The sequence below is a fragment of the Heptranchias perlo genome, chromosome 21, assembly GCF_035084215.1.
Source record: "Heptranchias perlo isolate sHepPer1 chromosome 21, sHepPer1.hap1, whole genome shotgun sequence".
NCBI classification, from domain to species: domain Eukaryota; kingdom Metazoa; phylum Chordata; class Chondrichthyes; order Hexanchiformes; family Hexanchidae; genus Heptranchias; species Heptranchias perlo.
Genome location: NC_090345.1, coordinates 3854193 through 3877946, shown reverse-complemented (window position 1 = coordinate 3877946; position 23754 = coordinate 3854193). Strand labels below are relative to the sequence as shown.

Sequence of the window (23754 nt, the reverse complement as noted above, 5' to 3'; positions counted from 1 at the left end):
TGCGGCAGGGTTGGTGGAAGCTGAGGCATGTTGGAGGTGCAATAAGGCGGTGGGTAGCCTTTTCATTGCTGGCTGCCTTTCATAGTTGGCTGCATAGCAACACGGCTCTGGTCACATCACTGCGGTGATTTCAGCCGGTCTCAGCAGCAAGCTCCTTAAAGGGACAGGGGAGTGAAGTTTAGCACATTACGCTCGGGGGAGGGAAGGTAGCTGCTTCGCTCCGCCATCGGCAGCACATCCAGATCACAGCATTCATCTTTAAATTTAAAAAGAGAAACATTTAAAAAACACACAGGGCGCCAGGAAGGCAAGAGGAGAAAGAACCACATAAAAAAGACAGAACAGGTGCAGGAATCAAGAAAACCCAAGAAAGGAGGCAAGCACAGAAACAAAAGAAGGGAGAGAAAGAAAACAGAAGAAAAAAGAGAAAGAGGAGAAAAGAGAGTGAGAGAGAATGCAACAGAGAGCAAGGTAGCATGCGAGAGAGCGGGCGGGCGACAGAGAGAAAAGCAAGAACAAGAGAGAGAAGCGGATTGGCCATATGAGAAATTCCCAAGCGTTCCCATAATTGGTTCCATGGGGGGAGAAGGGGGAGAAAGAGGGGGGAAGGGGGAGATACCTGAAGAGTTTTACATGAATTACTTTCAGGATAGTGATTGTTGTCATGTTGACAAACGCAGCTGCTGTTTTGCATACAGCAAGATCCCACAAACAACAATAACATCAACAATGAGGTCATCTGTTTTAGTAATGTTGGTTCAGGGAGGAATGTTGTCTAGGACACCGGGGAGAAACACCTGCTCTTCTTCAAAGTAGTGCCTTGGGATCTGAACAGGGAGATGGGGCCCCCGTTTTTATATCCCACCCAAAGGTGACACCACTGACAGTGCGGTACTCCCTCAGTACTAGAAAGAAAAAATAAGGGGAGGAGATAGAAATAAGGAAGGAGAAAGGGACTGAGAATAGTAGGAAGATGGAAAACTACAAGAAAAGGAAGCTTTTTTTAAAAAAAGCAACTTGGGGTGTGGGGGTCCTTTGATGCGGGCAGGATAGTAAGCCGGTGCCAATAAGTGGGCTAACTAGGTGTGTGACAGGCTGGGGCCAGCAGCAGCTCCGGCCCTAACAGTTGTTCACCAACCTACTGCTCAGTGACTGCAAGGACAAGCACAGGCCCCAGGCCGGAGCTCCGAGTGTGTACTCGCTGCTCAGTGACTGCAAGGACAAGCACAGGCCCCAGGCCGGAGCTCTGAGTGTGTACTCGCTGCTCAGTGACTGCAAGGACAAGCACAGGCCCCAGGCCGGAGCTCCGAGTGTGTACTCGCTGCTCAGTGACTGCAAGGACAAGCCCAGGCCCCAGGCCGGAGCTCCGAGTGTGTACTCGCTGCTCAGTGACTGCAAGGACAAGCCCAGGCCCCAGGCCGGAGCTCCGAGTGTGTACTCGCTGCTCAGTGACTGCAAGGACAAGCACAGGCCCCAGGCCGGAGCTCCGAGTGTGTACTCGCTGCTCAGTGACTGCAAGGACAAGCCCAGGCCCCAGGCCGGAGCTCCGAGTGTGTACTCGCTGCTCAGTGACTGCAAGGACAAGCCCAGGCCCCAGGCCGGAGCTCCGAGTGCGTATTCTGCCAGTGCCAGAATCTGGATCCATGTGCTCATTACCGGTGGCAGGTCTGAGGGCTCAGCAATAGGAACAGGAGGAGACCATTCAGCCCCTCGAGCCTGTTCGCCCTTCAATTAGATCATGGCTGATCTGCATCTTAACTCCATTTACCTGCTGTTGTTCCATATGCCCTGGTACCCCTACCCAACAACAACTTTATCGATCTCAGTCTTGAAAATTTCAACTGACCCCCAGCATCCACAGACTATGGGGTGGGGGGGGTGGGGGGTGGAAAAGAGAGGGGAAAGAGTTACAGATTTGCATGGTCGTGTTACAAAACACCCCAACAGTCAGCACTCCACACTAACCATACCCCTGCCAAGGAGTCCACACCAGCAGGGAGAGGGCAAGGGGAGCAAATCAGCAGCAAAATAAAAAGGAAGAAAAACAGGCAGAAACACAGACTGGGGAGTAAAGAAAAGAAATTCTCATTGTTCTTCACTTAATGTGAAGAAATCGACGGCTACAAAAATAGAACAAAAACGCATCAAAGAACATTTAGGCATCAAAGAAAAACCTTAAACAAACACACACCTTGTCCACTTGGGCCCCAGCTGGCTTTTGATGCTGCACTTGCACAAACCTTATATATTCCCACACATTTCGCAGAAACACTATTTGACTTACAGGTATCAGCTGTGGCTCAGCGAGTAGCACTCTCGCCTCTGAGTCAGAGGGTTGTGGATTTGAACCCGACTCCAGAGACTTGAGCCCATAATCTAGGCTGACACTTCGGTGCAGTACTGAGGGAATGCTGCAGTGTCGGAGGTGCCGTCTTTCGGAAAAGATGTTAAACTGAGGCCCTGTCTGCCCTCTCTGGTGGACGTAAAAGATCCCATGGCACTATTTCGAAGAGCAGGGGAGTTCTCCCCGGTGTCCTGGCCAATATTTATCCCTCAACCAATATCACTAAAACAGATTATCTGGTCATTATCACATTACTGTTTGTGGGAGCTTGCTGTGCGCAAATTAGCTGCCGCATTTCCTTCATTACATCAGTGACTACACTTCAAAAGTATTTCATTTGCAGTAAAGCACTTTGGGACTTCTTGAGGTCATAAATAGTGCTAAATCAATGCAAGTCTTTCTTTCTTTTACTGTACCATATATACTCAGCTGCAAAGGTGACCCATGTACAAGTCAAACTTCTAGTCACTGGCCCAAAATAACCCCTGTGTTACAGCACTGGAGCCGGAGGCTGAGGCTTCAGGGAGGGAGGGCAAGGTCTGTACTTAACCGTGCTGGGGAATGTCACTAGCTCCACTCAATGCTCGTAAATTGGTTAACCCACTTATTTTAAGGCTCAAACAGTGACATAAGTTTCTTGCCTTACATTTGAGTATATAGAATACTTTCCTACTTTTGCAGGCGCCATTTCTCAAACAGTTCAGAATTTAACCTCACTAAAGATTTATTTGCAATATTTAAAGACCAATTCCAGCCGTCTGACTGCGGGGAATAGAATATTTTGCAAAGTCAACAATAAGCGTTCCTAATTCAAGAGTAACATGGGTTAAAATACATTCCCAGTTTCAGCACGGGTTAGATACAGAGTGAAGCTCCCTCCACACTGTCCCATCAAACACCCCCAGGGCAGGTACAGCACGGGTTAGATACAGGGTAAAGTTCCCTCTGTACTGCTGTGGGATGGTGCCAACCAGGAATGATTGACACTGCCCTGAGCACCTTTCCCTTTGCACTGTTATTGCCAGCAGTGAGAGGAGATTGTCGCCCCATCAGCTCGGACTGGAATGGAGCCCAGGTGATGGGGGTGAAAGGTCAGTACTGTTACAGACTACAGCACCCAGCACCATCTGAACTTTGGTTTCTAGCCAAGGAGGATGTGCACACATCCGAATTTTTTCGGTTGCTAACGGGATGGCTCCTTTGATGTGGTTTCCCTCCTTATCTCTGCAAAGGATTCAAAAAATAAAGGGAAGGCAAACTTCCAGTTTGGCAAAGAAAAAAATTACAAAAATTGCTCACCAAAAGATGAGGGTGGAATCACATCAAAAGATCCCACCTCAGAGACCATGCAACATCAAGGAACCTCAGTCACACCACACGCTACAGTTCACTTACATATTGGAGGTGGCAGAGCATTGAAAACAGCCACTCCCCAAACAAGGAAAATCAAATGAACCTCAGCTCATATACAGTTCATTCCCGGGTATTCGCTTTCCAATTTGTAAAGCATTCAAACCCCTCAACTAGATTCCGGCCTGTAACTCACTCCCGGATATCAGTTATTTTATAGATAAACCCCCTGAACCTCTCGATTAGATTCCAGCCTGTAACTCACTCCTGGGTATCTGTTATTCCATGTATAAACAGCACAGCAGGTATTTTCTGGAGGAAGTGTTCATTAAGTTCGATATATGTTTCAAACATCCCATGCAACGCAATTTTTATCAATAAAAAAACTCCCTGCTGCACTCAGTGAACAGCTGAACCTCGCAGAGCAGGAAGGTCCTGAACTCAATCCCCAGTCTGTGCTGAGTTAGCCAATTTCAGCAAAATGAACCGCCATCACGTGCGCGTGAACGGTAGGCGAGGGCAGGATTGGGTTGGTCTCTGTTGCCTGTCGGCACTCACCATCTAGGCTTGACTATCGGCCAGATGGATGAGGTGGGTGAGCCGGATCTTGGCAAAGGCCCAGCACCTTTAGGGCAAGAGGGGCGAAAAGGGGCCAGAAGAATAAAAGCTGAGCGTCTGTCCCCAGCATTAGAGTGGTAAAGGTGAGTCTTTTCGTCGCACAGACTGAGGCAAGCCCTCTCGCCTGTCAGCACAGCTTGTGTGTGCTCCTTGCTTGGTGCTGACATCACCAGCTCACATCAAAGAGCTCTCCCTCTCCGAACACCTGACAGGCGGTCCTGAATGGTGGGAACCTGCACCACAAGCCTGGGCATGAGCTTCAATAGCACGACATGCAGAGAAAAAGCTTCAGATAATGGGAGATACAAAAGGGGAGGCCAAGGTGACCCCTATGCCTGAGAGAAAACACACACATACACACACACACACACACATATGCCATCACAATGGCTCAAAAAGGTGTTCCTGTACCAGGGCTACTTTGTACTTTCACAAAACATACATGATTATACGCACAGAGGATAAAAGGATGAAAGCAAAACATCTGTTTCAGAGCAGCCCATCTGGCCCCCACTAACAAGGGAAAGAAGATAAATCATCTTCCAGATTCTTACATTATGTTCACTGATCAAACCATGCATAGCGACAGCCTGTATCTCAGGTACCTATTCTAGATATAAACCACCCGAACCCCTTGATTAGATTCCAGCCTGTAACTCACTCTCGGGTATGCGTTAATCCGAATACAAAAATCATCTGATATCCCCGATTAGATCCCAATCTGTCATCAATTATCCTCCCATATCAATTTGAATGTAAGCAGCAGTTTAACATGATTTTAAAAATTCAATTTAAATTGGGGTGCGGACTATTTGCAAGTTATTAATAATTATTCATTCCCCGGGAGGGGTGTGGCCTATATGCAGTGTGGCCCTTATGCAAGTTAAATACAGTATATATAAGCCAACTTTAATAATGGCAAGTCTCAGTGGGCCAACCCTGGCTTTGATTATGTTTACGTTACAGCAGCAGCTGGTGATGGAGTCAATTTCTCCAATCTCTTACTGCCGTTCACCTGCCATGAAAGTCGCACTGGGTGAATAAATGAAGCCTCACATTGTTATTTTTGGAAAACCCCGCTCTGACAGTCTTCCAATTGGAAGAAAAGAAGGGACAGAGAGGGATTTTGTAATTCCAGTAGTTAGCAGTTAAAGTTTTCCTTCACTCTTCTCTTCCCAAGATAGTAACTCATACTGCTATATGGTTCCACAGTTTGGGCAGGGGGCAAGAGCGTAAAGTAGAAAAAGAGAAGGCAAGAGAAAGAAACAACGAGCAGAAAAATAGAAACAGAAAGTGAGAGAAGAAAAGGGAAAGAGACAAAAAGTGAGAAAAGAGGGACACACATAGCAGGACAGATAGAGATTATTAGTGGGGACCTAAAGTTAGATATGAGTGCGAGAAAGAAAAAAGGAAATACACAATGAGACAAGTGAAATAGGAGCCGAGAAAGACAAGAGACAACACACACATACAAAGGACATGCTAACAGAGAAAGAAGTGGCAGAGAGAGAGATATAAACAAATTATGGAGAGCAAGTGAGAGAATACACAGGGAGAAGAGAAACCAAAAGAAGGGAAAAGGCTACAACCTCCTGTCACAGCCTTCATACGGCTTCAGCCAACACCTAAACTTGACACCTGTCTGTTACAAATAGATCTGTTACCTCTTGCCCTTCTCAGCGGGTCTGACATTAAACCGCTTCCACAACCTGCCAGTCAAATGAAGAGCGATCGCCAGTTAAAAGAGAAATTAAACTACTAGACAAGACTAATCTCCTTCTATTGCCTATGCTTACCTCCTCACTAGATAAACTCAAACCCTGTCTGTCCGTGTTCCTAATCCTGGTTAATACAGCTTTGTTATTCAGACAGACTCAGGCTCCCCAGCTGCAAGGAGCTACCCATCCACTGCATTGAAAACTGGCCTATAAATTTCCTTTGGTTTTACTGCCTCAGGTAGTGTTTACTCACCCCATAAGCAGACAACTGCCCCCCACCTTCAGATTGTTACCCCACCTCATACAGGTAACCACTGAGATGGTCACAGGACAAACCCTCTCTCACCTCCAGGCTCCAACTCCTGCTCTTCACTTGAGTCAATACTGCGATGCTCAGTACTCCCAAGAGCTTTCAGCTTTCAGCTCTTCTTCCTCCTAAACCCCCTGTGCATGCTTCTTCCCCTCTCCATTGAAATCAAGGCTCACCGCACCATCACCTATTCAAAGTCATTCTTTCCCAGATCTCAAAATTGTAGAACTCCTCACCTCCTTCAGTCTTCCCTGGGGTTGCCAGCCATGGCTCAGTCGGTAGCACTCTCAGCCCTGAATCAGGAGGTTGAGGGTTCAAGATCCATTCCAGAGACTTCAGCACATAATCTAGGCTGACACCCCAGTGCAGTATTGAGGGATTGCTGCACTGATGGAGATGCCATCTTTTGGATGAGATGTTAAATTGAGGCCCCGTCTGCCCTCTCAATTGGACATAAAAGGTCCCACCGCACTACTTCGAAGAAGAGCAGGGGAGTTCTCCCTGGTGTCCTGGGTCAATATTTATCCCTCAATCAACATCACTAAAACAGATTACCTTGACATGATCTCATTGCTGTTTGTGGGACCTTGCTGTGCGCAAATTGGCTACCGTGTTTCCTACATTACAACAGTGACTACACTTCAAAAGTATTTAATTGGTTGTAAAGCACTTCGGGACGTCCTGAGGTTGTGAAAGGCGCCATAGAAATGCAAGTTCGTTCTTTCTTTCTTTTCCGAAACAAAGGGGAAGATTCCAATGGTCTTGAGGGCTAAACGCCACCCCCCCACGCCTGCTGTGCTGTATGACTCATGGGGCCAGATTCTTGATTTCCTTACCTCTGAAGGTCCCAGATCCGTAGAGGGGAGGCGTGCCCACAGCAAGCAGTCCCTGTCATCACAGAACTGGAAAAAAAAGAGAAACCACAAACACTTTTAAGAACAGAAGTTAGGTTAGATCAAAACAAAAGGGTGGTTTTTTTTCACTTCTTGGATTTATCTTTTCTTGTTTTGGGTGGGGGAGGGGGGAGGGAATCTCTGCACCCTACTTCACCCCTTTAACGTTTGGCATCAGGAGCTGTTCTACATAGGAACATAGAACAGAAGGCCATTCAGCCCCTCGAGCCTGCTCCACCATTCACCCGCGTTTGTTCCATAACCCCTAATATCCTTACCCGGCAAAAATCTATTGATCTTAGTCTTGAAAATTTCAATTGACCCCCAACATCCACAGCCTTTTGGGGGAGCGAGTTCCAGATTTCCACTGGTATAATGAGGCTCCACTATGTAACATGGAGATCCCAAGTATAAACTGGCACAACCAGACAGACACACACTGTCACACATAAGAACATAAGAAATAGGAGCAGGAGTAGGCCGTACAGCCCCTCGAGCCTGTTCTGCCATTCAGTCAAATCATGGCTGATCTTTGACCTCAACTCCTCGCCCGCCTGATCCCCATATCCCGATTCCCTTAGAGTCCAAAAATTTATCTCAGTCTTGAATATACTCAACGACTGACCATCCACAGCCCTCTGGGGTAGAGAATTCCAAAGATTCACAACCCTCTGAGTGAAGACACACATTTCAGCAGAGGCCTGTGGATAGCAATCTAAATAGAAACTAACATTTTCCCTTCCCTAACTCATGGTGCCGAGGCCAATTATGGCCCTCTCTCCACCCCGCACTCCCCCCCCACAACCTCTCCAATGGCCCCGGCCATGTTCGTCTAACTCAGCACAAACCAGGGCCAGCACCTGGGACGCCCTGGTTAAATGTTTCAACTACCCGCTGGCTAAATCAGCGGAGTTATCGGGGGTGGGGGGGGGGGGTAGTAGCTATCCATATATTTCTGTAACGAAACAAGTGGCACTTCGGAATAAACTACACTTATCAGAGTTAGGAAACACAAAAAAAAATTTTTTTAAACAAGTCAATACAGATCAACCACACAGGTTCAATCACAGAATGGGTTAATCCCAATCGAGTGACTGGATCCATGGTTAAGGGCAGTGGGGGTGGAATTCGAATTAGCCGTTCTCCAGTTGGTACACTGTGCTCTTCAGTAGGCCTCTGGAGCCCAGAATCATTTATTACCCGACACAATACAGGGGTGGAGCAGTTTGCACAATCCCACACAGGCTGTGGATCACCTGAAAGGACCCCCTCCCCGGTCCCGGCTACTACCTGCTGTGTTCCCACCACCTAGCTCCTTTCACTCTGCCCCTGGGGGACCATTACACTCACGTACACACTAATAGCTTTTAGTTTCCATTCACACGAAGGCTGCCACGCTAAAATTGGCCTGCAGACCACCAACACGGAGCCCTCCTCCACCCCAACCTTTCAGCAGACCAGTTTATACCTCTCTCCGTTCCCTCCCCTCACCTCCAGGCTCAGATAAAGGCTGTTTTTCAATCTCAAAACCTTATTTTAGTACAAAAGAAAGGACTGAAATGTTCAAATTTCTTTACAATTTCCGATCAAAGAAGAACGCTCCCTTTGATATCTGGATAGACATGTCCCTGGCCCAGTTTATTAGCTTCATTTGATGATTGTTATACAGTAAATTTCACTGTGGAAAGGCAGAAATAGTGGCCCAGGAGTTAGTGCCTGAAGTATGTCAAATCTTTTAAAATAGGCAAAAAAAGGTGCAATATGTACATTATGTAACTTCATAAAGGTCCCAGTTACTCAGCACGGTAAGGGTCACTCACTGTGTAACTGTACAGAGTCACTGTTTATTCAGGGTGAGGGTTACTCACTGTAACTGTACAGAGTCACTGTTTATTCAGGGTAAGGTTTACTCACTGTGTAACTGTACAGAGTCACTGTTTATTCAGGGTGAGGGTTACTCACTGTGTAACTGTACAGAGTCACTGTTTATTCAGGGTGAGGGTTACTCACTGTGTAACTGTACAGAGTCACTGTTTATTCAGGGTAAGGTTTACTCACTGTGTAACTGTACAGAGTCACTGTTTATTCAGGGTAAGGTTTACTCACTGTGTAACTGTACAAGTCACTGTTTATTCAGGGTAAGGTTTACTCACTGTATAACTGTACAAGTCACTGTTTATTCAGGGTAATCTTAGTGAAAAAGAAGTCCGTGAGTTCCTTGCATTTGTTGAAGGTGAGGGTGGAGGGGGCAGGAGAGGGGGGTTTAAGGAGACGGTTGGTAATGGAGAAGAGATTGAGACCATCATTCCTATTAAACTGTTGACCATGCAACTTCCATTCCTGGCTCCATGCTACCTGATATTGTAAATGCTTCCCGTCCTCAGGTACTGTCCTCCTCCCCTTCAAAGCCTATAAGAAAGACCAATTGCCACAAACTCACCACCAATTCCATCCCCCTCCCCAGCCACTGTTTCAGGATAAACCAGACCATTCACAACTTCAGCACCATATTTAACCCCGATTTGAGCTTCCAACTCTTCAAAGACCACCTACTTCCACCTCCGTAACATCGCCCGTTTCCACCCTTACCATAGCCCATCTGCTGCTAAAACCCTCTAGACACGACTTTTCCCACGCTCTCCTGGCCAGCCTCCAATCCTCTACCTTCCATCAGTTTGAGCTCATCCAAAACACTGCTGCCCATTTCCAAACCTGCACCACGTCCCGCTCACCATCATCCTTATGCATGGGCTCCCAGTCCCCCAACATCTCAAATTTAAAATTCTCATCCTCGTGTTCAAATCCCTTGATAGCCTCACCCCTCCCTATCTCTCCATCTCTACAACCTCCGAGAACTTTACATTCCTCCAACTCTGGACACTTGTGCATCCCACACTCCCTTTGCCCCACCATTGACGGCCATGCCTTCAGCAGTCTTTAAATCCCAAGCTCTGGAATACCCATCATAAACCTCTCCATGTTTGAGACCCTCCTTAAAACCCATCTCTTTGACCAAGCTTTTGGTCTCCCCATCCAATATCTCCTCATTTGACTTTTGTCAATTTTTGTCTGATTACGCATCTGTGAAGCGCCTTGGCGCTATATAAACGCAAGATGTTGCATCACTCACTATGTTACAGTGCAGACGTCCTGTTTATTCACCAGGGTAATAGCTACTCATTGTGTAACTGTGAAAAGTTAGACTTGGAATTTCCCTATCGGTTAGACCATCCATGAAAAATGTCAATGTCTCACACCAGGACTGGCAATTATCCTATTTATACATCATGAGAAATGTCAGTGTCTCACAACGGGACCTGTCAGCTTTCCTATTTATACAGGGACAGTACATGAAAACTTTTTTCCTTCTGACTGTATCGATGCAATTTTCTCCTGTACCTTTTAACAAGTTTTTTGTAGTCACTCGTTTCATCAGAAGAGAAGCATCAGCAGCCACTGTGTGCTGTTACTAAGGGTCCTTCACAGCCTCACGATGCAACTCCACACTCACCATGGGGACATTTCTCTTTAGGATGAGTGTGAGCTCAACAATCCATTAACCATGATACAGTGAGCTAAATGCAAAGAGCTAGGTTACTACAGGAGTCCAAGTCAGCTAACGCAGTGAGCTAGATCAACAAGTGGCGTCATGGAGTGAATTTTAGTGCTGGCTAGGGTGGGGGGTTGCAGAAAGAAGAGCATCTGGTATCAATCCTGCCAACCAGTGGAGATCCCGATCTCAGTCATTATGGGGAAAGCAAAATCGGTTGCAATAAAAAAGTCAGTTGAATTGATTTGTTTTTGGCCAATCTAACCCAGATAGTGAGGCCAATTGTCACATCCCCCCCCTTGTCAAACATGAGCGGGGCCAATAACTCAGTACAGTCCCGGGACGGACCTGGGCTTACCAGGTCTGTGTGATCAGCTAACCTCTGCCTTACTAATTGTGCCATCAGGGAGCAGAAGTTTTAACTGCAGAATCACTGAATATCAAAACTCTGATCTTCTCTCCCTCATAACTGTTCACTTCCCTCAGTCATCCTGTCCTCCAATAATCTACTGGCTTTAAAAACCCAAGTTTGGAATTATCTAACCATTGGTTCCTCATTGATGAGTATCAGCCTTAGCCTAGTGGGTAGCACACTCGTCTCTAAGTCAGAAGGTTGTGGAATAAAGCTCTACTCCAGAGACTTGAGCACAAAATCTAGACCGACACTCCAGTGTAGTACTGGGAGAGTGCTGCACTGTCGGAGGTGCCGTCTTTCACGTGAGACACTAAACCAAGTCTGCTCTCTCAAGTGGATGTAAAAGATTCTATTTGAAGAAGAACAGGGAAGCTCCCCCCGGTGTCCTTGCCAATATTGATACCTCAGCCAACACAGATTATCTGGTCATTATTTCATCGCTATTTCTGGGATTTTGCTGTGTGCAAATTGGCTGCCATGTTTCCTACATTACAACAGTGACTACACTTCAAAAGTACTTCATTGGCTGTACTGCACTTTGAGACGTCCTTAGGTCGTGAAAGGCGCTATATAAACTTAACTTCATTCTTTCTACTTATGCCACCTCCTCTCCTACCGTTTCCAACCCTGGTTGTGCCCTGCACTGTGGGTACAGTAAGTGATTCATTATCACTCACTAACTCTGGGACTTTAGATGAGAGTGGCAGCGGGTGCTACAAGCATTAAGTGTAGGATCGGGTGAGATTTGCTGAGGAACATTGAATTGCGTGGAATCAGTTGCCCTTACTCTGTGTTTCGGTACTTCAGCAAGTGGAACGAACAATTAAAATGCGCGTGGGGGTGGGGGGGTGGAGAGATCGAGGAGAGAAAGAAGGAGAGAGCGAGAGAGAGAGAGAGAACGCAAGAGAAGCTGTATCACGGAGAACACAGTGCAACCGAGTGATGTCAACCCACCCGGTTTATTTTATTTTAAAATATCTTCATGGAGCGACAGCAATTTGGCAAGGACGAGCCCAGGGGCCTGTCACATCGTTCACCAGAGAGCTTGTCAAACACATTCAGCCTTTCCGAGCTTCACTGGCATTTTAATCACTGTTGGGTAAACTCATTTGTTCCAATGATTACGACTCGACCTAATAGAATATGCAAGCCGCCTGACCTTTGACCCTCGCTGACACAGGATACAAAAGAGGAAAAGTTCTTCCCCCCCCACCCCCCTCCCCAAACCTACCCTTCCCTCCTCCCCCTCAACCCTATTACTCTCGATTACTCAAATTATTTATAGCCCACTGATCCCCGCACGGAGGGGAAAAAAATGTTTTTTTAAAACCGCAATTAAGTCAGCTTTTGACGAACGAGAAAGTGGTTTTGTGTAAGTAGGCGCTTTGTGAACCAGCGATATTATAGTGGCAAAGGTTATATCAGCTGTAAGCACTTGGGCTCTGCCAGCCTCTCTGGCAGTCATTAGAACATGTCACGTCCTATTGCCGCTGTTCACATTTTCGGTAACCTAATCATTTGACATCATTATTTGAGGTACCTCAGTGGCATGGAATTACTGCCAGAGGTCACACAAACACAAAGCCAGCACTAGCGGGACAGCATCTGCCACAGTACCAACATTGTTAGGTCTAAACCCAGCCCGCCGTTTGGGAGTTAACGGATTCCCTTCACTCGTCAAATCAAAGATGCTCCGTCTCTCTGCATCCCCCACCCCCCCTTCCTTTCCCACTCTCTCTCTCTCTCTTACATATTCTTCAAGTCAATCTTCCCACATTCAAGCGCGAAACCAGCGGAGGATATTTGTTGTCCCAAAATCGATGAGGCGAAGGGTCCAGGCCCACCACCCGGGTTGGAACGGGCAGACAAAAATCGAGGTGTGGTGCGTAGGCGACGCCAAGTTTGGGTTTTAAAAACTAACAGAATGGGGGACTGAGGCAGAGTTGCCCAACAGAAATGGCTGATTAGGCACAGCGACATGTACTAATTTTAGTAGAAAATGCCTTACACACAATACAGGTAAATGTACTTCACCGGTGTATATTTACTGAACAAACATCAAACATCTACCACCATTCAGTAACTGAGGGAGTAAAGCACTCACAACGATCAAAAAAACATTCCCACACTCTGCTTTTCGTCTTATCATTTTACCAACAAATGCACAAAATAGCTAAAGTTCACATGCCTACGCCATGCGAACATTCTCAATTTTTATTTATTGATCAGAAATGCAATCAGCCACATCTGGATTCCCAGTCAGACACACGTGGCTAGTATCTAACATATTGGACAACACTGGACCAAGGGAAGACAGACAGGTGAGGAGCTCCAACGTTTGAGGTCCTGGGAATGAGTTTGAGGAGTACGAGTGCACAAAACGTCTTTTGTCTTCTTCTCCACCTCTGCCTGCTGCCAGTGGCAGAAATTCCCAACCAGGCTAAAATATCTGGGATTGTCCGGTGCTTTCAGTAAGTGTTCTGAATCACAAGACTCTTTTTGTTTCCTTCGGATCTGACTTATCAACGCCTTCTCTTGGTACAAGGTGTCACCAGCCAGTGGCTCAGTTGGTAGAACTCTTGCCTGAGTCAGAAGATCGTGGGTTCAAGCCCCACTCCGGAGACTTGAGCACAAAACTCAGGCGGACACTCCCAGTGCCAGTACTGAGGGAGAGCTGCACTGTCAGAAGTGCTGTCTTTTGGATGAGATGTTAAACTGAGACCACGTCTGCCCTCTCGGGTGGACATAAAAGATCCTATGGCCACTATTTTGAAGAAGAGATGGGGATTTCTCCCCAGCATCCTGGCCAATATTTATCCCTCAACCAACATCACAAAAACAGATTATCTGGTCATTATCTCGTTTTTGTTTGTGGGACCTTGCTCTATGCAAATTGGCTGCCGCATTTCCTACGTTACAAGAGTGACCACACTTCAAAAAAGTGTTGCATTGGCTGTAAAGCGCTTTGGGACATCCTGAGGTCGTGAAGGGCACTATATGAATGCAAGTCTTTCTTTCTTTTCTTCCACACACAAATAAAACAAATTCAGTCAGACCTCGACAGACAATCCCATGTAGGTAGGGAAATGCACTTATTAGCAACTGGCAATTATGTAGTTATATGCCTACTAAACAACAGTGGCTACACTGCAAAAATACTTAATTGTCTGTAAAACACCTTGGGATGGCCTGAAGTTGTGAAAGGCACTACTATATCAATGCAAGTTCATTCTTTCTTTCTTCAGCAACTTTAATGCAATAATTGTCCCAAGGCGCCATAGGAGGTGAAATGCACACTAAGCAGCAGTGGGAGAGAAAGGGGGGGGGTGTCGGAAAGCAAGGTCAAACTGAAGGAGTTTAAAAGTATGGAGAGATAGCGAGGCGGAGGGTTTGGGGAGTGGCGGGCCAATATGGTTGAAGCATTTGTAAGTGACACCGTCTGGAGTAAGAGCTCTGGTCAGTTGGGATAGCAGCCATGTTAATGACGAGTCTCGACGTGACCCTCCACCTGGACTTCGGTCCAGCCCTGTAGTGATCTGGAGTTAAGGCTGTGCTGACACTTAATAGAATAGGGAAAGTAAAAGGCCAAAACCGGCCAATGGAACCTATTCCTTGACACAAGATCCAGAATTTCCTTCCTCCTTTTATTTTACCATCAGCGTCTGACGCGAAACAATGAGTTTGGAGAGATTAAAAACTAGGGCCACTGGAATTCTGAAATAAAGAGCAAACAATGGGAATCCTTCCACAGGGGAGAAACGACAGGCTAATGTAACCGCTTTCTCTCAGATGCTGAATGATGGTGGAATTAGGAGCAGCCTCGTTATTAGAGAGTTCAACATAAAAATCACTTTCCCCGCATTGGCCTGAATGGATGCCCTTGCATCCATCCCTTCCTACATACAAACCATCCCATCAGGAAATGCAACACCCAGTGAGGAGCCAGATATATGAACCAAGAAGGTCCCTGGATCAGTCTGCGCCAAGGCAGCAGAGCGTCATTACAATTAACCTCAGAACACCTGGGTTGGGTGGGGGGGCACCAGAAAGGAGTATAATTTCTACCCCTGATTGCTATTCAATGACTCTTGGAAAATGCAGAAGGGCAATACAGGATTGGGATCAGCTGTGCTCTCCCCATGGCTGGTCAGCCCACCAACATTCACCAGCTTGGCTTATATACGATGAACAGGCACTTGGGCAAGTCACCAGAGGCTGGTTGGCAACGACACAACTGAAACCCAGCGAGAGTGAGAAATTTAAAATACAGAACCCAACTTCATGTTATGTTATTGCATTATAAAGTGCTCCACTGCTACCTTGTACATAACACACACTGTGAGCTCCTCAGTTATCCTACATTTAACTCAGCGTGCTCCTCAGTTACTCTGTATATAACACACACCGTGTGGTCCTCGGTTACTCTGTATATAACACACACCGTGTGCTCCTCAGTTACTCTGTATATAACACACACCGTGTGCTCCTCAGTTACTCTGTATATAACACACACCGTGTGCTCCTCAGTTACTCTGTATATAACACACACCGTGTGCTCCTCAGTTACTCTGTATATAACACACACCGTGTGCTCCTCAGTTACTCTGTATATAACACACACCGTGTGCTCCTCAGTTACTCTGTATATAACACACACCGTGTGCTCCTCAGTTACTCTGTATATAACACACACATGTACTCCTGTTTACATTACCCAGTATAGAACACGCACCATGAGCTCCTGTTTGCGTTACCCTGTATATAATATGCACCGTGAGCTCCGGTTCACATTATCCTGTATATAACATGCACCATGTATTCCTGTTTACATTACCCTGTATATAACACCACCGTGAGCTCCGGTTTGCATTACCCTGTATATAACGTGGACCACGCTGTTGGTGGAACCTCAACACCTCAACATAAACCTTGTAGTATCTGAAGTGTTGAACTGAACCAGTTAACTATTAGGAAACTGCTGATTTCATTCATTTCTATTGCACTGGGCGGGGGTTGGGTGGGGGGGGGGGGCGCGTGAGGCAGGGAGAGAATGCAGTCTTGTGCTGTACGTACTGAACAAAGCTACCCCTATGAAGAGGAGCCCCTTCAGGAGACAGTAATCGGCAGGTGGTGCAGGTGTATGCCCTGTTAGACTTTAATCGACCAATCATACTCACAAACTGTAACTTGATCCCATTTACAACGCAATCTGGTTCTGCACCCTTTGCCAAATCTGCTCATTACAGACACTAGCTTTGCTATAAACTACCATCAATAGAAAATGATTATCTCTGCAGACTCTTTGTGTGGGCTGGGGCTAAAGAGGAGGTCTGGCAAGGGATGCAAAAAAAAACTTGCAGGGGAAAATGGAGAAATAAAAAGCAGGAACAGAGCAGGCCATCCTGCATCATGGCCCTCTGCAGCACCTGATAAACAGAAGGGATGAATGCTGCACTTTTCCACATTCTGTTACCACCAGACTCACCAACACAAACACCAACAATTCCTCAAGTATTTGGTGCTTTAATATATCCACCCCTAAGCTCTGGAATTCCCTCCCCAAACCTCTCCACCTTGGGACGTTTTTACTACGTTAAAGTTGTTGTGGAAGCAATTCTCTGAATCTACTTTTTCCATACCATTTACTACCTTCTATACCTCCATAAGATCAATAACAACTTGCATTTATATCGCACATTAACGTAGTACAAACGTCTCAAGGGATTCACAGGTGCATTATCAGACAAAAATCTGACACAGAGCCACATAAAGAGATATTAGGACAGGTGACCAAAAGCTTGGTCAAAGAGGTGGTTTTTAAGGAGCAACTTAAAGGAGAGAGAGGTAGAGAAGAGCAGAAGTTTAGGGAGGGAATTCCAGAGTTTACGGCCTAGGTAGCTGAAGGTACAACCACCAATGGTGGGGCAATGAAAATCGTCAATGTGCAAGAGGCCAGAATTGGAGGAGCACAGAGATCTCGAATGGTTGTTGGGCTGCAGGAGGTTAGAGAGATAGAGGGGCGAGGCCATGGAGGGATTTGAATACGAGGACGAGAATTTTGAAATCGATCACCCCTCAGTTGCCTCCTTTCCAGGCTGAAAAACCCAAGTCTCGCCGGTCTTTCCTCGCAAGTCTGACCCCTGGAACCATGGATCAGCCTTGTGGCTCTTCTCTACAGTGCCTCCTGTACCTGAACATCTCCCTCGAATCTCGGTGACCAGAGACCAGGTGCACTTAAGGTGCGGTCTGTCCAGTTTGATCATGAATTCATCTGACTGGTATTCTACTATTTTGTCTATGTAGTGCAGAAATCTATTGCCTTTGTTGATTGCAGCTCTGCAATGGTTGGGCGTGTTGAGTGTTGTGTCTACTAAAACCCCCAAATCTCTTTCAACTTCACACTTAGCAATTCTGACACCATTTATGGAGCACTTACACACGCAATTTATTTCTTGCAATGTGTAGTACTTTACGCTTGCCCGTGTTAAATTTCATATTCCATTCGGGCACTACAGATAGTCTCAACAGCCCTAGGTTGGTGAGGGGAAAAGAGCCAGGTTCCATCTCCTGGTCACTGTCCAGTCACCCCCGCTGGAAGTGAACATGTATCGCGTCGGGTGAGGGGCATGAGTGTTATGCACCTCAGGGGAGAATAGTCTGCTGACATTCAGTATCAAGGATCACAAATGAATAATGGATACTTGGGCGAGGTACTAGACAGTGTTCGCTTCCCAGGAAACTGCACCCCAGCAAGGGTCAACTCCTGCAAGAGAAAGTGGGAGGCAGGAGGGACAAAGGGCTTGAATACTGGGAGCACAACAACAACAACTTGCATTTATATAGTGCCTTTAATGTAGTAAAACGTCCCAAGGCGCTTCACAGGAGTGTTAGAAGACAAAATTGGACACCAAGCTGCATAAAAAGATATTAGGGACAAGTGACCAAAAGCTTGGCCAAAGAGGTAGATTTTAAGGAGAGACTTAAGGAGGAGAGAGAGGCGGAGAGATTTAGGGAGGGAATTCCAGAGCTCAGGGTCTAGGCATCTGAAGGCATGGCCGCCAATGACGGAGCGATGAAAATTGGGGATACGCAAGAGGCCAGAGTTGGAGGAACGCAGAGATCTTGGAGGGTTGTGGGGCTGGACAAGGTTACAGAGATAGGGAGGGATGAGGTCATGGAGGGATTTGAAAACAAGGATGAGAATTTTTAACACAAGGAGTAAGAAGGGAAGTCGGGGGTAAGTTTTTTACTCAAAGGATAATTGAGTTATGGAATAAGTTCCCAGAGATGGACATTGCAGCACACAGTGTAAGTTGGGTCATTAGATAATTAGATATATTTCTGGAGAGAGAAATGATTAGATTCTTTAAATATACAGAAAGCAATCACAAATTAATGTCAACCTCAAGCTGTTCTGAAATGTTAAATACCTGCATCCAACCCAATAGAATCTTCAAAAAAACCTCTCATCTGGTCCTGAGGGCACAATTCAAACTGATACTGTAGCCTCTCTGCCTTTTAAAGTTTATGGGTGAAGACATTTCAAGTGCCTAAAAGGCAGGCCCTCATAACAAAGTCATGTGAGGGCAGCATTCTCAGCGCTGAATTGCTTTTTTACTGGTTACATTACAAATAACACTTGATACCAATCTCTCCTGTCCACGGAGATGAAAACACAAGGCTGATACCATAATGCCCGATGAGGGTACTATTCTCCTTTGATATATTCCAATGCGTTACTCAGTGAAAACCAGATGAGAGATGCTAGATGGAGCATCGAGGGGACACTCATTTTCCACAATTTTGTCTTTTTTTTCCATGCAATTACAGTACCAGTCATCAATTCTTTTGCTAGATATACGACGGCAGGTTATTGCTTGATTTAATGCTCCAGTAATTCTCAATCCTGCAACACAACTATCAACACATCATGAGAGAGAACACGATTCACAATTTTACATCCAAACCCCTCGATTAGATTCCAGTCTGTAACTCACTCCCGGGTATCCGTTATTCTATGCATAAACCATTCGAACCCCTCGATTAGATTAGCAACAGAAGTCTCTCAAGTAGCTCCTCTGATGCACTGCCTGTATCTCTCTGCGATCTATTCCTGTAGCGCCTGAATGGATTGTGTTTTTGCTACGTTTTTTCCCGTTTCTTTCCCCTCCCATTCTGCGATTCCAATGATCCCAGTCACCATCCTGTGGCTCTCCCAAGCGCCGTGGCTGAGCTACGAGTTGGCTCAGCTGGAGTGGTGATCCTCCACCCCACCCAATACCCAAACAGTATGCTGATATGCGCTGTCTAGGTCTGTGTGTAAAGAACGGTCACTTGGGCGAGGTATCGAAGGAAGCCTGGTGCTCGACACGAGTCAGTGCCGTCAGGAGGAGGGGGGGGGGGGGGGGGCGTGGTAGAGAGAAAGAAAGAGTGGTGAGGAAACTAGAGTGAGAAAAGACGACAAAAACCTCGCCCTTCAATACACTTTCAAACCCCACACACAGTAAGCATTACACAAGATGATGCATTTGAACTATCACCTATCACCGCCTGCCTCAAGTCAGTAACCCAGAGCCCGGGCTGTGAGCTACCGCACTGTAATGCACCGCAGAACATCACAGGTCCCTCTCTTCCCCTCATGCCTTCCTAATTGCTTCCTATGCTTGGCATATGTCTTTCTAAATGGAAACAAGGTGTCAGGGCACAGAGGTTCCATCGATCCCATAAATCTTCAGGGCAATCCGTCAACCCCGGCAGGATCGGCGCGTCAGAGGAAATGGGCTTCCTCTCTCCATTAGCCGCCTGTGTCTGCAGACTCCGCCGGTTCTACTGTAATGTAATATAGGAGGAGGAGGAGTCATCTCCGGTTAGTTAACCCTTTCAAGCCCTGTGTCAAAAATGTATCAAAAGTCAATTCTTTATTTTTTAAAGATATTGTTCATAGAAGGCAACTTTTTAAAAATATCAAAACTGGCTTGCAATCTGATGGTTTCATTTGTGTCTTAACATTGCATAAGAATCAGAAGCTGCATCACAGGTGTCTCGCACCCAGAGCAGGTGGAACAGAACCAGTCTCAATCGCCCAAGAGTCTAATGAAAATTTCCTTTTGTTTCCCACCAATCAGTCTTACTGCCTCTCCCCTCCATCTTCTTTCCCCTTCTGTCTTTCACCAAAATCAAATGCAGGTGGAGGTAAGCATGGATGGCCTCTTGCAGCTCAACTCAAGTGTGCCTCCTGCTGGTCACTCACAGAGAAGTACTGATTATAACAACGCCACCACGCCCCGCTGGATTGAAGTCAGTGCCGACTGAAAGTGCACCCTCCCCTCCCCTCCCCAACAACAGTGCCTGCTGACAGAAGCTTCACCCCAGAGCTCTACCGGTGAACCCCAATGCTCACACATACAAACCCTCCTGCCCTAACAGACAAAGACATAAACAGGCAATGTTCGTATACATCTTCTCCAAATGCTGAACCATTTGAAAAAACACCCTCTTTATGCAAGATCCAAGGAGATCAGCCTAGATTTTCCGATTGGTGTTACTTTAAGACTGTGGGTTCCTCGCAGGCTACACTGGCATTAACGCAACGCCGATCGGAAAATCTAGACCACTGCTTCTGAGCGGGCTCAATGTCCTGACGTTTCGGTAAAATGTGCGACTAAGGAACACAGGCGTGTTCTGTCTAAATTAGCTATCAATCAATCACTGAACTTGATGGTACGTGATATGTTTGAAATGTAGGTAAGGCCCTATCTAAGTCCCTTCTCCTTTGATGAAATGCGTTAGATAAAAGAAAGAACTTGCATTTCTATAGCGCCTTTCACAACCTCAGGACATCCCAAAGCACTGTTATAATGTAGGAAATTTGCGTATAGCAAGATCCCACAAACAGCAATGTGACAATGACCAGATAATGTTTTTTTTTAAAAATGTGATGTTGGTTGAGGGATAAATATTGGCCAGGACACAGGGGAGAACCCCTCTGCTCTTCTTCGAAATAGTGCCATGGGATCTTTTACGTCCACCTGAGAGGGCAGACGGGGCCTCGGTTTAACGTCTTATCCGAAAGACGGCACCTCCGAAAGTGCAGCACTCCCACAGTACTGGCACTGGGAACGTCGGCCTGGATTTTGTGCTCACGTTAGATACAGAGCTGCCTCAGCTGCAGTGCTACAACACTGCTATCCAGAGCAAGTGGGTCGGCACCGTCGAAATCTTCACCCCCCCTCCTTTCTTTTTGAGGTTATTCTTCAGCGCAAACTTTGAGTGGGGTTATGATCTATCGCTGGTGCAGCGCTCATCCCAGGCCTGGACACCTCAAGTCCTAGCAACATGCCCTTAGCAACATTAATACAACCTTTTTAATTTAAACAAAGTTAGTCTCATCGGGTCTTTAATAGAAATGACACAGAAAGGTCAAGCCAGCATTCTTTTTTTTTAAGAAGAGAAAATTGGGTTGGGGGGGTGGAAAAAGAGAAGCCACTGTTCGCCCATGCAGAACAAGCTCACCGACCGTGGAAACATTTACAAAGACTTTAAAAAACTATTTGCTAATGAAACCCCACCAAAGTGAGGCTCAGGAATCTCCGTCTCTCGCCTGCTCGCTCCCCGCCCCCCTCCCCACCAACCCTAACTGGCACTGCACAAACCACGCCACCTGTTTCGAAGTTATTCGCACTGTTCTTCCAAAGATATGTAAATTATGGGAATATGTGGGGCAACTGTTATAGACGGACATTGTACACCAGAGAGCGAGCGAGCTCAGGACAGACGGACACATAATTCCGCGCTCTAATTACAGCCCACTGCCTCTGACAGCGAGTGAACGAGCGAGACACGGAGAGATGTTCTCCAAAGCATTCCCAGAGAGGAGACAAGGAGGGCGAGTGATGGGTTCGAGCAATTTGGGAGATGGTTCGTGGTGGGGGGGGGGGGTTGAATTTTTTTTTTCTAAAGTGCAAAGTGATACAGGGTCAAAGGTCGCGTCCCCTCACTTGTGAGAAAGCGGTGAGTCGGAGCGGGTTTTATCAAACGATCAGCTGCCTTTGAAAATTTGGCTGCAGCGATTCTGTGGATGTGCTTGACAAGCTCTGCACAAGAAAATAGGCTTCTTCTCTTCTGTTTTATCTCCCCCTACCACCCCCCTCTCCCCTCCCTCCCTCCCTCCGCATTGGGATGCTTCTCTCTCCAGTGCTTTCTGGACCCTCCCATCACCGTAGTGGCCAAGGGAGACCCCCACCCACTGGTAAGCCTTTTGTGTTTCACAGCCCTTTCCACACACAAGTCAACGATGCTGGGCTGCATTTTCGGACTCCCTCAATCAAGTCCCACACCATCGCGGGAGCTGCGAACAGACTCGGCACCCTTCAAATCATTTCTATTAAATTAAAACTGCATCAAAAACATCACGACACAAAGGGAAGGAACCGTACAAAGGGCAGCTTGCTCTGCCCAACCATCACTCCTGCTGGATCATGTTTTAAAGACCCTGCAAAGTAAATTCTTTTCTGACTTCGATCTTCGCTGACACGATTTTTCTGAACGGCTATTTAAAAAAATTATTGGGAAAACTTTCCAGATCTAAAAGGCAGAAATACTAACAGTTCAAATAAACACAAACTGTTGCTTTTATACATACAGAGGACTGTGCTGAGGCAACAATGGGGGCACTAAAACACATCATAGTACCCAAACTAGGAACTGTTTAACTCCTGTGTTAAAATAGAACAGAAAGAAATCTGGTACGAGTGGTTTAAGCGCTCGTATAACAGCAGTGCAAATATCATTTCTACCCAACTGTCTGGGCTCCCACATGAGGAGCAGCACGTGGGTGAAATACTGGAGGGCTGCTGGCATACATGAAGCAGTACCCCAGCGAAAGTCAGCACCTTGGAGGTGGGAGAGGGGAAGGAAGAGATAAAATGGAAAAAAAAAGAGGACGACCAGTGGGGGGAAAAATAATGCAGGAGTAACTTCTTCACCCAGAGTGGTGGAAATGTGGAATTTGCTACCATATGGAGTAGTTGAGGCGAACAGAAGGGGAAGCTAGATAAGTACATGAGGGGAGAAAGGAACAGAAGGATATGCTGATAGGGTTAGATGAAGAGGGGTGGGAGGAGGCTCGTGTGGAGTATAAACACCAGCCTGTTGGGCCAAATGCCTGTTTCTGTGCTGTAAATACTATGTAATTCTATGTAATGAATTGCAGGATTGGTCCATACACAGGCCAGTTGTGGTGAAATGACAAGCGAAGCTGCACTACTGGTCATCAGAGTTGTATCAGGTGGAGAGTTCACATCTTCATGCCAACCTCTGACAGCCTGTGAGCCTACGGGCCGAACTTCTAAACCAGCCACAATTTCCAGTCAGCACAAAAGACATGCGTGCGACTTTTACGCCAGTGTGACTGATGTGTGGGATTTTACGGTACATCGTTTCTGTGTACACGACAGAGGCAAAAGAGCTAAACGGCATAGAGGGCAGGGATGTTCAGCAACATTACGTGCATCGGGGGAAGAGTAAGAAAATGATGTTCCCAATACAAGCACTTTGG

At 46.5% G+C, this 23754-nt stretch overlaps 1 protein-coding gene across 1 annotated transcript in view; it reads right to left on the bottom strand.

The window, feature by feature from the left end:
- The window catches only part of fbxw4 (F-box and WD repeat domain containing 4), a 105797-nt gene that overhangs the window by 38745 nt on the left and 43298 nt on the right, over positions 1-23754 (bottom strand). Inside the window, exon 6 of the mRNA XM_068001980.1 lies at positions 7177-7242. Coding sequence (XP_067858081.1) covers positions 7177-7242 — 66 coding nt within the window. The remainder of the gene's footprint in view (positions 1-7176; positions 7243-23754) is intronic.